Source organism: Staurois parvus, unplaced genomic scaffold (assembly GCF_062004578.1).
Source record: "Staurois parvus isolate SC_StPar_1 unplaced genomic scaffold, SC_StPar_1.0 ptg000746l, whole genome shotgun sequence".
In the NCBI taxonomy this organism is placed as follows: Eukaryota; Metazoa; Chordata; class Amphibia; order Anura; family Ranidae; genus Staurois; species Staurois parvus.
In genome coordinates, this window is record NW_028318542.1 from 1531930 (window position 1) to 1548966 (window position 17037).

Here is a 17037-nt window from a genome sequence, read left to right on the forward strand (position 1 = left end):
GAATTAAAGAAAGCACAAGTATTTACACTTTAAATGTACTAAGGGTATCGGATAACTTACACAAAAATATGAAATGGGAATTTAATTCTATATTAATGCCTCTTACAAATAATGAGTACTTTCCCCCGGGAAAGGATAAGATATCAGGGAGATGGTTTAGAAAGGAGGATATCCAACTAAGAGATGTTTTGGTGGAGGGGGAATTGAGATCACTTAAAGAATTAATAGAGAAGAAGGGAGATATCTTCACCAGAATAGATGAGTGGAAATACCATCAATTGAAATGTTTTATTGGAAATCTCCCGAAACCCTTGAGATTAAAACAGGAGTGGAATATGTTTGAAAGGTTGTTAGAAACACGAAGGGATGGGAAGCACGGTATTTCGAAAATTTATAGAATACTCACAGAATTAGACACAACCACAAAGTTAATTTTTATAACAAACTGGGAAAGGGATATGGAAGTAGTGTTTGATGAGGATAAACAGAGAAAGATATTTAGATTGATACACGAGAACGTTAGTATGAGAGAGGTTGAGCTTAATTATAAGTGTGTGACACGATGGCACATTACACTGAGTGTTGAGCACAAGATGAATGGGGAAAATTCAAAAATGTGTTGGAGAGGATGTGGAGAGATAGGCACGGTGTTTCACATATGGTGGGAATGTCCGAAAAGCCACGTTTTTTGGAAGATAATAGTCAAATTGATTGAAGAAATAATGGGAATTGACATAGGGTTAGACCCAACGACGTGCCTCCTACATAATGTGGAGACATCAGTAAATAAATACAAAGAGTCAGGCGTATGGTACTACTTAAATGCGGCGAAAGGTTTGATACCCAAGTTTTGGCAGAAATCTGAGGTACCGAAGGAGGAAGACTGGATTAATAGAGTAAATCAGATTGGTAGAATGGAAAAATCATACCATATGCAGGAAGACAGGATGGGAGTATATTATATGAGATGGGAAAAGTGGGAAAAAGCAGGTTTGAAAGAGAAATATAGAAAACTATAAATTAGGACGTTATCTAAAAGTTAATAAGCCTCGAGAGATTACAATGGGTTAGAGTCTGCAGAGGGGGAGGAGGGGGGAGGGGGGGTTGGTCAGGGCGGGGGTGGGTTGGGAAAGAAAAGAGTTTTTTTAGAAGGGGAAATGTAGGAATGTTATAAATGTCTATTTATATGTGAAGTGTTTCCCTTTATGGGTATATGTATTAATATGAAAAATTTAATAAATATATAAATTAAAAAAAAAAAAAAATAACAATCCAAATGCATGTAAGCACATCCAAGGATGCATATACAGTATAACAGCATATAATACTTACACGGCAAGACAGAAGAAAGACCCAGATGTCACACATATACATAAATATGTTGTCTAGAAGGTTGGTGACTGGTGGGGCACCTCATACACACCCAAGGGACTGTATCAACCCCACAGAGATTAATGAGCACAGGCTGCAGAGACAAAATGGGGGACACGGTCAGAAACCACAATATCCGATATGAGGAGTCAAAAAGTAGGAATTTTATACAAAAAGGGATCTCATGTGCAATATTCATGCATATGTGTTATCAAGCCAAGAGAAAAAAATTGTTATATATAAAGGATTCCATGGAAGCTGGTGTAGTAAACAGTTATATCAAAATGTGTCTATATCATAAAGGTAAGCAGAGCACAGACGCTATATAAAAGAAAAAAATATATAGCATGATTGAAAAAATAATAATAAACAATCTGTCTTCAAGCTGACACCAAAAAGTGAATATCCATAAGGCCTACAGGTATCCTTGATTCCACAACCGTGGGACCTTTTTGGCTGGTACCAGAGTAAAGCAACAGCACTGTGTACACATGAAGGGTTTATTTATATAAATCCCTGAGTGGAGCCCAGAAGGAAAAAAGCCCCCATTGCTTGAGCAGGAAGGACACAGGTGTTGTCCATCCCTGCTCATATGCATGCAGCCAGTCATGAGATGGCATTTTCGGCACAGTAGCACTGCGCTTGCGTCACTTCCAACGTGATGACGTCATAAGCCAGACAGCCACTGACTTGCTAGGACAACCTTTAAAAGTGAGAGAGCCTGCTCAGGAGCAGGAGAGTTCTGGTGGAAGTTGGAGATAAAGTGAGACTGAAGAGAGGAGCCTGGGGGAGGCACAGATAGAGAGGGGCTCACTTACAGGCAGTGGAGCTTGGAAGGAGGAATGCTCAGACCTTCTAAAGAGAGGACCATCTGTATAACAGGGAAGGAGCAGTCTAGCTAGAAGACCTGGTAGCAGCCAACAACCCACCAGCTGCACAGGACAGGGAGTAGACCTGCACTCCTGGGCCCAGACAGGGGATGGAGGCAGTCTGGTGGGAAGATGGATTAGCCTGCCTCCCAGGACTGTTTCACTATCTATATGGCAGACATCGGATCCCCTACTCAGGGATTCCTCCAGACAGCTGGATAAACAAGAGGATTATCTGAGGTCTGGGGTGGTACTACAGGAGAAGCTGGCTAGCTCTCCAGAAAGAGACTGTTTCTGTAACCACTGTATATAGTTCAGGAAGTTGTCCTCGATTTCTCGGTTTCATTGGGCATCCTGTACACCCCTTACACCATTCAAGTTGAAAACTTAATATAATCCAAAACACAAGCTCAAGGACTGGTTACTGACCCCTGGTGTAGAAATGCGTGTTGCCTGGCTTTGCAGGACTATAAGGGATCCCATACCTTCTGCAACTCCTAAAGGGGTAGTGCTACAGAGGGATAAACTCTGACTTTGCTATATATATATATGTTTATTTTCTTCCACATTTTTCTCTTCCACAGTCACCCACTCACATTTTTTCTTCACAACTGTTACAAATGATTTTACAAGCTCCTACCCGGACTACTATATGACCAGGTCCATTGATGACATCACGCTGTTGCGGTACGACAGTGACAATCAGGTGATACTGCGCAGGGTGTCCTGGTTTAGGAGCACCTATCCCACCTTACTAGCTGCCAGTTTTAAGCAGCTGACAATCCAGACGAATCTGCAATATAAACTCCAGTACATTATGGGTTATCTGAATGACACTGAAGGTGAGAAAACTTTTTTAAGGTGTCCTGGTTCAGGGTCACCTATTCTATCTTGTTGGATGTCAGTCTTTGGCTGCATTCACACCTGAGCATTGTGTTTTTGTGCGTTTTTTCTGTGCATTTGTATGCGTATTTTTGCACAGCATTTTCAAAGCATTTTTTAGCTTTGGTGATTTTTGAGCTTTTCTAACTTTCTCATCAGCTTTTCTTTTTTATTTATTTGTTAATGTTTGTTTTTATTGTTAGGGTTAAAGTTATATGTTAAAGGTTAACTTATTTATTATTACCTATTACTATTGTATTATTATTTATTCATTATAAATAAATAAATAAATATAAATAATAAAAAAATGCATTATTTATTTATTTTTTGTTAGGGTTAAAGGTTAGGGGTTTATTGTATGAGTTATTATAATTATTATGATTAATATTATTTTTTTTGTTTAGTTAGGGTTAGGGAGTTAGGGGATAATCAATTAATTTATATGCTATGTATGTGTTATTATATATGATTTCTTTACATATTTTATTTATGTATTATTATATATTTATTGTATTGTATTATATATTTATTGTATTTAATATTTATTCAAATAATATTATTATTATTTAATTATTATTTCATTTGAGCAGAAAAACACTCAAAAATGCACGCCAAATTGTGAAAACATGCTCAAATCCATTTCAATACATTTTTATGGAGAAACATACATTCTAAAAATGCACCAATCAGCCTAAATCAAGCTACAAAAGTAGCTCCAAATTTTTTTGAGATAACTTGGAGTGGAGATGTGAACCATCTCCATAGAGAATAATTGATTTTTCCTCCTGAGTGTTTTGGTGCTTCAAGCTTCAAAATGCTCAGGTGTGAATAGGGAGTTCAGATTCCAGAATTCCAGAATGGTCCATAAATATATTAAAGAGGGATGACAACAGGGGCGGACTGACCATTTGGAAACTCCGGACTGCCCGAGGGCCCGGGGTCAGTAGGGGGCCCCATGAGATGCCCCTGGTACCTTTTTCATAGGCTTTTTTGAGTTTGGGCATGGACACAGAGGCCCCATGATCCCCTATTGCCTGGGGGCCCCATGAGTTGTCAGTCCGCCCCTGACTGTCATTAGTTTAGGGTGATTAAACAGAACCTGTGCCCCCTTATATCAGGTGTCCCTATCAGAGTCCCTCCTTATAACAGGAGTTCTTCTTAGAGTTTCTCCTTACATAAATTCTCCTTTAAGAGTCTCTTGGGAACCAGGTGGGATCTGAGAGAGGCTGCCGTTCCCAGAGATGTCCGGAGCTGTGAAGGTGAGTGTGTTCTCTCTCCCGCCGAGGGTGGTGGAGTGGTGGAGGGTGTATGGGGGGAAATAGTAGTTGGTTGATGCTGGCTCTCTCCGAAGGAGGAGAGGGAATATGGTGTTGGTTGGTGTCAGACTCTCTCCACATGTGGGGGAAGGGGGGGGTTGGTGACCAGTGTATGGGGGGCAGTAATAATTGGTCGGTGCTGACTCTCTCTGCAGGAGGAGAGGGGATATGGTGCTGGTTGGTGTCAGACTCTCTCCACGTGTGGGGGAAGGGGGGGGGTTGGTGACCAGTGTATGGGGGACAGTAATAGTTGGTCAGTGCTGACTTGATGATATTAGGGTCAGGAAACTGTGATGGCCACTCCAGGACCTTCATCTTTTTCTGCTGTAACCACTGGAGAGTCACCTTGGCCTTGTGCTTAGGATCATTGTCATGCTGGAAAGTCCAAGAGCGTCCCATGCGTGCAGAAGAATGAAAATTGTTTGTCCTTTGTGATAACATGCTGCATTCATCTTGCCATCAATTTTTACAAGATTCCCTGTGCCCTTAGAGCTCACACCCCCCCAAAACATCAGTGAGCCACCACCATGATTCACAGTGGGGATGGTATTATCCAAACATAGCGCTTAGGGTTGTGATCATAAAGCTCTATTTTGGTCTTGTTACTCTAGATTACAGTGTGCCAAAAGCTGTGAAGTGTGTTGTCAGGCATATTGTAACCAGGTTTTTCTGTGGCATTAGCGCGGTAAAGGCTTCTTTCTGGCAGCTTGAACATGTAGCTCATTTTTGTTCAAGTATCATCATATTGTGCTCCTTGAAACAATAACACAATTTTTTTTCTTTGTATCCCAAACAATTCTTCTGGCATTTGTGGCTGCAATCTTTCTTGGTCTACTTGACCTTGGCTTGGTATCAAGAGAGTCCTGAATTTCCCACTACTTAATAAGTGAGCAGTACTGATGGGCATATTCAAAGATTTGGATATCTTTTTATATCCTTTTCCATCTTTATAAAGTTCCATTATCTTGTTACACAGGCCTTTTGACAGTTCTTGTCTGCTCCCCATGGCTCAGTATCTAGCCTGCTCAGTGCATCCACGTGAGAGCTAACAAACTCATTGACTATTTATACACAGACACAAACAGCAATTTAAAAAGCCACAGATGTGGAAAATTAACCTTTAAATGCCAATTTAACCTCCGTGTGTGTCACCTTGTGTGTTTGTACCAAGCCCAAAAATTCCAGGGTATGTAAACTTTTGATCATGGCCATTTGAGGTATTTCTGTTATCATTATGATTTAAGAAGGAGCCAAAAAACTATGTAGTAATACATTTTCACTTCAGAGTTCCCCCATGCTAGCATGCAGGTAGCTCCTGTCACAAAGCGTCCCTGGTTCCTAGGACACAGAGGGTTCTTGCCTCCTAGCTTCCTTGGTTGCCAATAGAGTTCAATTATGCTCTCATGTACTCATGTAAATTTCACAGATGTTTCATGTGTACAGTGTATAGACTCCCTAGGTAGCAGTTGAATGTAAACCAAGGGGGCTTGGTACGCTGGCTGACATCATTGGCCAAATATGGTTGTGACAATGTTTTGTTAATTATATCAGTAAAGCTCCCCGGCACTGCTGTTCACATTCCAACAGCATGGGGATCTGTCAGTTGCAGCGAGAGTCCATTGGTAGAAATTTGTTTTAGTTTTTGTGTCATCAGGATCATCGTTAATCATGACTGACGAAGCATCTAATGATGACTGAATATAGATTTTTTTTAAAAATAAAACACTATATTAAGGTGCATATTGTTTTACTTTGTAATTTGTTTTGGGAATGAGTATCCAGAGGTACTACGTACCATTTACTTGCCCTGAAATGAAACTCAAGAAAACTGATAAGGCAAAAGGTAAGAATGCAGAATAAGTGCAAGATGTGACCTCACAAACATTACAGTAATATTGTGCACTGACCTTTTTACACGACCAGCGTATACTGTAGCTTTCTCCGCCTTATGTGCAGCCACAGGCCACCAAAGAATTGTAACAATACGCTTCGAGATTAGGTTGCCTGTGAACACCAGAAGTGAGGGAGCTAGCCCTAGGCATGCAGCAGATATAAAAGAAAAATCCAGGACTAGAAAAGCTGTACTAAGAGCAAGTAAACTATATACAGTCTTGTTGTAGCATCAATCTTCTGCCGGCTGATGGGGCCCTTGAGGACGCTGGTGCAGCTACTAAACATATACCTCTGCACACAGTGTGATATACAAAGTAGTGGGTTCCTTACAACACAAGACTGACAGTGAGCCAGGCAATATTTTTTTACTTTGTAATTTGATGAGACCTGCTCACCAGTTTCCCCCGTTCTATCTCTATCTATCTATCCATTCAGTCGTATCCGACCCTTGGTGATTGCATGGACCGTCACTCGTAAGCGACTTTTTCCATGAATTCTTTTAGCAATTATTTTCCCCGTTCTATATCAGTAAATTATATTGATGGTAGGGCCCCTCCTTGGTGTGACGGCAATGTTCACCAACCTATTGCAGCAATCTGGTAGATGGCAGACTGGATTGGTGCAATACCCCAGGACGCTGGTCTCTCTGTAGCAGGCACACGTAATGGTAGAGCTGGATTGTCAATCGGTGCAATATGCTTGAACCTCCCCCTAAAGTATTAGATGTGTCTCAAAACAGAAACTGCTAACAGCAAGTAGATGCAGGTGCTCTGGTGAGTTGCTGTGTTTATGGGCAACTTTCTGTGGTGTGAACCCACCAGGATCTGTGCAATGAGGTTATGTAGGCCTTCTCCTTAACTCCTTCTCTCTCTCTTGGTTCCTGGCTGGTTGATGCTGCTCTTTCCTGCTCTTTCCTGGGCTTTTCAATTTATACCCTCCTTCTCTGGCTCCTCCTGCCTACATTAGGGTTGGTTTACTAAAGGCAAATAGACTGCAGCTGCACTATGCAAGTGCAGTTCCTCCAGAGCTTAGTAAATGAGGTAAAGCTCTGCCAACTTCCATCATCCAATCATGTGCAAGCAAAAATGCTGTTTTTTTAATTTTTTTATTTTCCTTGCATGTGATTGGGCATTCTTTGGAAAGTGAAGCTTTACCTCATTTACTAAGCTCTGGAGCAAATGCACTTGCAGAGTGCACAGTCTATTTGCCTTTAGTAAATCAACACTATTGGGTTTGGTAGTTCTTTTTCCAGCGACTGTAATGGCATCATGTATGGCCCAGACTACATTTCCCAGCATTCACTGTTCTCTATTTGAAGATCAGTTATAATATGTATCCACTATCACCATCTTGTGGCAGAAAAAGAAATTGCACTCAGAAGGTTCCACCATGGTAAATGTAAGCCCTGGTTAACACTCAATGCAACTTTGAAATCTTGCTACTTCACTTGAAGCAGCGCAATTTCAAAGCTGTAGATCATTGCGATGTTTACCTCTGCTTTCACTGCGGATTGGAACTTCATTTAACAAAAGTCAATGCAAATCGCAATGAAATCGGTAAAAAGGAGTGCATGAACTATTTTTGAAGTTGCGCTACTTGAAATCGCACTGATTAACCTCCCTAGCGGTCTGATTATGTCCATATTTCTGTGCTTAAAGCGATACATTTTTTTGCATGGAAATATGTATTTTTTTTATTTTAGGCCTGTAATTTTTAGGAATAACTCACTGAAATCTGTCTGAACAAGAGTCTAGTAAACATCCTGGGTATGATACAATTTTTTAAAAATGAAATCATAAATTATAATTTAATAAATAATCATAAAAAATAATAATATAATAATAATAAATTTAATTCAATAATATAATCAAACCAAAAACACTGAAATTTGAAATATAGCGCCAAGTTCGCACATCACTGAGCAAAGTCGCAAAATCGTTTTCAGTGTCTGATGACGAATTTCCCCACGAATCATTATCACTCAATTCTGCAAGTGGTTCTGATTTACTATCGATGTTCTCTAGCCGGTCTAAAACCGCTTTTGACCTAAAGGGACGTTTTTTGGACGCCATGGACGTTTCTCAGTTTCCAGGCAGAAAGAACAGTAAAAATGCTGACAGGGCGCAGGACAAAGCACTCGGGACAAAATGTATGTGAAATGGTTTGATACAGGAATGCTATATTATGTGATTTTAGTGATTTTAGTGAATGTCACTTTTTGTCATTTTCAAATTTCCTGCCGTTCCGTCCCCCCTACTTCCCGACGCTCGTAGAGGACGGAACACAGATGACAGATGCCGGCATCCGCCGGATTACATTGCTGGGGACACTGCAGGAGGGACATCGCGGGAGCGCAGGACAAGGTAAGTGATCGAGGGATCGCGGAGCAGCACCGCATGGTGAGCCCGAGTGTAGCTCGGGGTTACCGCTTTTTGGTACTGAAACTTTACCCCGAGCTACACTCGGGAATACCGCCAGGGAGGTTAAGGCTTGGTTCACACTGGATGCGATTTAAAATCGTACGTTTTGTTTGCAATTTCACCACATTTTCTGAAGATTTGTTTGCAATTTGCAAAGATTTCCCAACAATTTATTGTGTTTTCCATTCTGGTGATTTCTTGCAATTTCCATGTCCTTCTACTTGTCAGAGGGGACATCAGAGGGGATGTGGGGGGGGGGGCTGTACTAGTCACAGGGAGGAACAATGTGAGGATCAGGCTTGAACAGCAGAGACAGCAGGAATAGAATAGACAAGGGTTAATAAAAATGATCACAAATCGCACATATTTAGACACACTTGCATTTTGCAGTGCAATTTCTATTGTAGTCTATGTATGTGAAATTGCAAAAAACTACAGAAAATGTAATATAAGAACTACTTTTGAAATTGCATTGCAGCAAATCGCGTATGTTAATCACATTCACATTCATCAGATCTGATTTCAGGTAGGATTTAAATTCCCAAACTGCACCTGAAATCACGGCAGTGTGAACCAGGGCTTAGACAATGGCATAGAAATACATTAGATGCTGCTTCAGGTGTGATTTGTAGATCGCATGTCGCACCTGAAGTCGCATTGGTGTGAAGCAGGGCTTAGGCTCTGTGTAATTCAGTAACAGTGATTCTGATTACAATCCCTAACTGTGTTTTATGTGATTTCAGGATTCCATATTTTCCAGTTGCTGCAAGGCTGTGTCCGCTATGATAACGGTACATATGACACAATATTTAGTTCTCACTATGATGGAGAACCTTTCCTGGCTTTTAGTGTGGAGGAAGCGAACTGGATTCCGGAGGCTCCAAAAGCACAGCACTTCGCTGAGATTTTGAATATGAATAAAAATGAGACAGAGGACCTGAGGAATAGTTTGTTAAATGAATGCATTCCACATATATCTCAGCTGCTGTCGCAGGGGAACTGCACATTTAACAGGAGAGGTACGGTCTAGTTCATATATAGAGAATTTCATAAATAATGCATACTGTTCTGTCTCTCCAATCTAAGCATTGAAAGTGTGATCTCTGTAACTTACAGTTGTGATGAGATAGCAATAACTCCAATCTTAGTTGCATAACACAGGCAGTGACTCGATCCATTCGACACCTTGTAGATCTTGTGGAGTTTTTTCCATAAACTGAAAGAATCTGAACAACAATGAACATCGGATAGGTCAAAAGATCATAATGTGATCTGCTTCCATAAGACATGAGGCTTGAAGCTGAGGTACATTACTGGGAAGATGAAAAAAGGGGTGGGGCTAGCTATACAGCATGAACTAAACCAAAGGAAAGGGAGGAGCAGAGACAAACTACAAAGAACACTTAAAGGCATATGACAGTCATGTGAAACATGACACATACCGTATAATTCCTTAATTCTGTAATTCTCCTGATTGTTTTATAGGTATATTGTTTTAGGAATAGGAATTTTTCCCTACTCATTCACCAAAACAAGAGTCAAAAATAAATAAAAACATAGACACAGTAAATCCCGCGTCAATCACGGAAAAAAAACGCTGACCTGAAAAACAAAACAAAAAGAGTGGTGTGTACCCGATGCTTGACTACCAATGTCTAAGAGCTCTGGTTCCTACCGACAGTAAATAAACAAAGGTGCGGGATCATATGATTACAAGGTGACCCCACCCCTTTGTTTATTTACCGTCCGCACTGGGAACTGGAGCTGTCAGTTGGCGGGTGCCTAGCAACATTAAGGGTGGGGGTCACATGTCATTGGCCCTCCTGCCCCAAAGAACCCCCCATGTGGCCTGCTATGGTTCAAGGAGGAGGGGGGCTCTCGCTGCCCCCCCCCCTTTGTTGGCCTGCCAGGCGGCATGTTTAGTTAAGTGCCTAGATTTTGGGGGGACCCATGCTATTTAAAAAAAAAAGGTGTGGGGTTCCACTAAAATCCATACCAGATCCAAAGGGTCTGGTATGAATTAGGGGAGAACCCCATGCCACTCGCCCTCCAGAGGGTTTACCCCCCTTTCTGTCCAGGCCATTTTTTGCGTGCACTGCAATACTGTAACTGACAATTGCACGGTCATGCAATGCTGCACCCAAATGAAATGTATGTCCTTTTGTCCCATGGATTGAGTTTTCTTCCGGTGGTATTTGATCTCCTGTGCGTTTTTTTATTTTTTGCGTTATGAAAAAATAAGATTGACAATTTTGAAAAAAAAAACAATATTTTTGACTTTTTGCTATTAAACATGTCCAGTAAAAAAATTTTAAAAATCAAATTTCATCATAAATTTAGGCCAGAATGTATTCTGCTACATGTCTTTGTTAAAAACAAATCGCAATACATGTAAATTAATTGGTTTACGTGATAGTTAAAGCATTTACAAATGGCAGTATATATACTGGAATTTTTTTTTATACTAGTAATGGCAGTGATCAGTGACTTATAGCAGGACTGCGAGAAATTCTGACACTGGGGGGAACTGACATCCACAGAGACACCAATACAGTTATCAGTGCTAATAAAAAACACTGACACTGTATAATGGCACTGGGCAGGAAGGAGTTAACATGGGGGCGATCAAAGGGTTAACTGTGCTGTGCGACGTTTTACATTGTGTCCTGTGTTAGTGCTTCACTGTAAGCACACTGCTTTGTAAGGCTCTGCTAAGCAGAGCCATGCAAATCAGAGTGCAGGAGCTGACAGGGAAGAGAACTGTTTTGTTTACAAACAGTTCTCCCCTCCGTCGGAGATGATTGGCAATCACCAGCAGCCGGCGAGTAATCACCGGCCGGAACCCGGTGATTGACAACCAAGGCCACGAATGGCGGCGCGGGTAGGGCGTGTGTGCTTCGCATGTGCTCCCTACCCAGAACTGCAAAATCACATATACAGTATATACACGTGATTGCGCACCCGTACCGCCCTGTAGCAGCATTTCTGAATGAATCAACTAAACTAAATGAAGGTAAACAAATTCTGAAAATGAATCAACTGAATGTAACAAATTCAATTAAACAAAATTAGTAGCATAATGAATCTTTCTGAAAATTTAACAAATTTTTTCATTCTGCTCATGTCTAGCAGTCACCACATTCTACACACCAAAGACTTATATGCTTCTGTAGCGCACCCCCAAAAGAGCCACTGGTGATAACTGATTGCTTTCCTCAAGATTAGTGCTCACACAGCCAGGCACACTAATCCATACCATTTTCTCCATCACACTGGCTAGAATAGATCAGATGAGGGGTGTCCTTTTTTGCAGAAATAGACTTGGATGGGGAAAAGGGAGAATGGGATACCCCAGAATCGGCTGAACTGACTTCTTTGGGGACTCTCCTCTTTATGCTGAACTGCACAAAGTCCCACTCAACTCTCTACTGGCTGACGGGTGCCTAGGACCTCCTTAAAGTGTTACTAAACCCCGAACCCTGCATTCACTATATCTGCTCTCCCCGGACCCTGCATTCACTATATCTGGTCTCCCCGGACCCTGCATTCACTATATCTGGTCTCCCCGGTCCCTGCATTCACTATATCTGGTCTCCCCGGACCCTGCATTCACTATATCTGGTCTCCCCGGACCCTGCATTCACTATATCCGGTCTCCCCAGACTCCACATTCACTATATCTGGTCTCCCCGGACCCTGCATTCACTATATCTGGTCTCCCCGGACCCTGCATTCACTATATCTGGTCTCCCACAGTACACAGAACATGGAAATGCAGTTATTTGAGTAAATATAAATACCTTTTCTCATCAGCTATAGCAGTCTTGTGACTTCTATCAGTGTTCAGCAGAGCACTGGTTGAAGTTCTAGGAGGAGTTTCCATTCTGCTCTAGAGAGATGCAGGACCCCTGAGCTCGGTCTGGACAGTGCTGATTGGCCCTGTGCTGATCACATGCACTCTCACAAGAAAAAAAAACATCTCTAGCAATACACACCAAACAGAGCACGTGAAGAGTGTCTCCACACAATATGTCTTATCAGGAGATAAGAGGGAGACACTGGAAGAAGGGGAGGATCAGAGAAATCTGGATCAAACAACATTTTTACACAATGCAGGGGATTAACTCTTTAGGTACCACGGTGAGTATAACAAGCATGCTTTATTGCATATACAGACTGATTTTACTGTTGTGGGTTTAGTAACACTTTAAGCTCCAGCTGGGACTTCGATGACTCCTGAACAGCGCCTCCAGAAGCCTGCCTTCGGGGGGCAGAGCCCCAAGGCAAGGGTCTCCTCATAGCAGGACTGAGCCTGGGATCCAACACACTCTGCTCCAGGTCTCAGACTATTTATGGGCTCTCCAGCCACCTACTGGACATACCTCCCCAGGGATTGGCTGAATCCCCTTAAATATTCAAGCTGCCGCTCTATTCTTTCTCCCAGTGTGATTCTACAATCTTCTAAAATTCGAAAGTGATCAGATCACTGTGAGACACTAAGCAGACCAGAGCAATCAGACCCAGATTCACTGATGACAGAGAAGCTTAACTACTTTTATCTATCAACATGCACTATCTAGGAGGGTGCTACACTATAATATATTAAATATATAGATTTAGATGCAGTCTAAAGAACTTGTATATTATTAATATTGCCTTTAGCTCCATTAAAATGCCCTACTCATGCTTTACATCAGGGGATGTCCAATGGTACAAATCCAGCCCCTTGCAAGATTTTATCCATCCCTCTGATGTAAGAGGGGACTGATTGGGATTCTGATGTAGAGGGAACTCTGACTCCAAAGTAAGGGGTCTTTAATGGGGACATTGATATACAGGGGGACTCTGATGCGGACCCTCATGTGAGGGGTGACTCTGATGTAAGGGGGACTTTGATGGGGCCTCTGATGTATGGATGGGCTCAAGTTTATTTGGAATTTCTTTGCTTTGTTTTACTGAAATCTGTGGCAGTTGCTCTAAATCATATCATGCTGATTACAAAAAAGTGTATTATTTCATTTAAATTTAAGTAGTTCACTTAGGAAACTGATTTTTTGTTTTGGCCCACGCATATTTGTAGTATATATGATAGAAAGTGGCCCTGTAGCAAAAAGACTTCTGCATTACAGTATTTTCTTTTTTTTTTTTATTTGGCATTGCTATACTGTAGGTGTCCATGGAAGTTTTCAGTTTGCCATGCCTTTTTGTTTTTAATTCTTGCAGCCATCTGCAAAACAAGTTATCATCATGTATGAAAATAAGTTTGCTCGCTCGCTATTCGCCAGTTTAATAATTTTCTACAAAAAGTATATTGATTACTGCATGAGTTTGTGAATACTTTGGAAGACAGAATGAAACATGATTCTTTTTACAGTCATACTTTGTCTTACCTTCCCATCCAACTCTTCCTGTAGAACAACCAGTTGTGGTAGTGGCACAGACGCCCATCACAAATACCATATACAGACTGCACTGCCGGGCATATGGACACTACCCCAAAGACATCTCCATGACGTGGTACAAAAATGGACAGCCAATGCCAGAGAGTCTAATGGAGAGAGTGACCTTGCCTTTCCCTGACATCACCTACCTCACTTGGATGTCAATGAACATCACCCTGATGGACCATGATGTCTACATCTGTAGTGTCACTCATAGCAGTGTGATGTCACCACTCATGGCGAGTAAGTTGGGTGTTCCTATATAACATGAACAACAAAAGGTATTCTAAATTGCAATACATGTTCACTATTACAACAGTATTTGGCTGTAATTCTTTACCTACCTTCTCTCCTTTTCTGAGGCTTTCACATTTTCGCCTTCATCTGGGTGTCATTATGTATCAATACATACAGGGCTTTTTTCTAAAACAAAATAGGTGCAGGAACTCCCTCCCCCTCTGAGTCACTTTTTGTCTTCGCCCCCTACCCACCTCCAAGCACCATCACTTGGTTCCACCCCCTACCCACCCCGTTTTAAACAATACAGAGCCAAATATAATGTTGTGGTGCTAAATAATTTGTATGAAGTTTGTTAATGATAACAAGAAAAGCAGAAAAATAGATCCCCTGCAGCCAGCAGCAATAGACCTCCCCCCCAGCAACAATAGATTCCTCCAGCAACAATGGGCCCCCTAAAAATAAAATACCACCCCAGCAACAATAGACCCGTAGCAGCTACAACAGATCTCCCAGCAGCCAGCATCAATAGACTCATCAGCAGCCAGCAACAATAGACAATAGACCCCTCCCTTATTAGTAAATCCTTCCAGAAACAATTGACGCCCACCAACAATAAATCCCCCACCAGCAACAATAGACCCCCACCAACTACAACAGATCTCCCAGCAGTAAGCATCAACAGACTCTCCAGCAGCCAGCAACAATACACAATAGACCCCTCCCTTAATAGTAAATACTTCCAGCAACAATGGACCCCCACCAACAATAGTTCCCCCGCCAGCAACAAAAGACCCCAGCAGCTACAACAGATCTCCCAGCAACCAGCATCAATAGACTCTCCAGCAGCCAGCAACAATAGACAATGGACCCCTCCCTTAATAGTAAATCCTTCCAGCAACAAGTGACCCCCACCAACAATAGATCCCCCACCAGCAACAATAGACCTTCCCAGCAACAAATGGCCACTGCACAAATACAGATCCTATTCAGTGACCATAAATCCCCCAGCAGCTACAACAGATTTCCCAGCAGCCAGCAGCAATAGACTCTCCAGCAGCCAGCAACAATAGACAATGGACCCCTCCCTTAATAGTAAATCCTTCCAACAACAATTAACCCCCACCAACAATAGATCCCCCACTAGCAACATAGACCCCCAGCAGCTACGGCAGATCTCCCAGCAGCCAGTATCAATAGAATAGAATCTCCAGCGGCCAGCAACAATAGACAATAGACCCCTCCCTTAATATTAAATCCTTCCAGCAACAATGACCTCCACCAACAATGGATCCCCCACCAGCAACAATAGACCTTCCCAGCAACAAATGACCACTACACAAATACAGATCCTATTCAGTGACCATAAATCCCCAACAGCTACAACAGATTTCCCAGCAGCCAGCAGCAATAGACTCTCCAGCAGCCAGCAACAATAGACAATAGACCCATCTCTTAATAGTAAATCCTCCAGCAACAGTTGACTCCCACCAACAATAGATCCCCCACCAGCAACAATAGACCTTCCCAGCAACAAAAGACCACTGCACAAAAATATATCCTATTCAGTGTCCATAAATCCCCCGGCAATACAATAGATCCTCTAGCACACCCCAGCACCCCTTGCCATTATATACATTCTGTGCTGGAGGTGCCGAAACTGCGTTCCCCCACATTCCCGCTGAAAAAAAAAGCCCTGAGTACATATGTGGAGCCTCTTTGTGTACAAAACAAGCTGACCTGTACACCTTAAAGGATCAGACACACAGTATATCACTATACAGATTCTAAAATTTCTTGGTAAAGTGATCTTCAGGCAATGGGAAAACGGCACTCCATATCCAGCATTAAAGTGGTTGTAAACCTCAGACATGAAATATGAACAAAGCATATCCCTCTATAGTGTGTACTTGTCTCAATTAAGGGCACTAAGTGCCATTTCTGTCTGCTGCTTCATTCCTCTGCTCTCTGTATGAGTCACTTATGACAAGTTTTCCTGACACCAAGAGAAAAATGGTGACGGGGAGGGAGCTCCAGCAGATTGACTGCCTCAGTTCTATTCCTGTGAAGGTGGGTGTGTCTCTTCCTTCCAATCAGCTGTCAGAGCTCTACTCACTGAGCTCTGTGAAGTGTAATTTCAGCTCTCCGCCCCCTTTTTTTCTGACAGCTCGGGCAAGCTTTAATAATTCTGGACTTTGCATGGATGTAGAGAAGAGAAGACTGCAGATTATTATTATTATATTATACAGTATTTATAAAGCGCCAATAGTTCGCTCAGCGCTGTACATTACAAAGGGGGACAGAACATATGACAGAACAATACAATGCAAAACATGAGGGAATTGAGGGCCCTGCTCTTTCGAGCTTACAACTAGGAGATAAACAGGTACAACTTATATAGGAGGATTTGTTTCATCTCTGTGTATCACCTGAGGCCAGTCACTTCACTGGGCATATGAAAAAGGTTTACAACCACAGTAAATAAACTTTTTTGCTCAGAATGACAAACACACCCTGCCCAGCATCTCCCCTCTGACACAATTGACCCTAACAAAGAGCTTTCTGTTGATATTCCTTTTGGGGATTTCCTACTGCAGTCACTTATGTG

General features: G+C 41.9%; 2 protein-coding genes across 2 annotated transcripts in view; one reads left to right on the forward strand and one right to left on the reverse strand.

Moving 5' to 3' along the window:
• LOC149445091 (cytochrome P450 2G1-like) overlaps positions 1–17037 on the reverse strand; it is a 776615-nt gene that overhangs the window by 581670 nt on the left and 177908 nt on the right. The gene's annotated exons all lie outside the window — the stretch shown is intronic.
• Positions 1–17037, forward strand: part of LOC149445094 (major histocompatibility complex class I-related protein 1-like) — a 58332-nt gene that overhangs the window by 39822 nt on the left and 1473 nt on the right. Inside the window, exons 4-6 of the mRNA XM_089654134.1 lie at positions 2825–3082; positions 9495–9770; positions 14166–14435. Of these exons, the coding sequence (XP_089510260.1) occupies positions 2825–3082; positions 9495–9770; positions 14166–14435 (804 nt within the window). The remainder of the gene's footprint in view (positions 1–2824; positions 3083–9494; positions 9771–14165; positions 14436–17037) is intronic.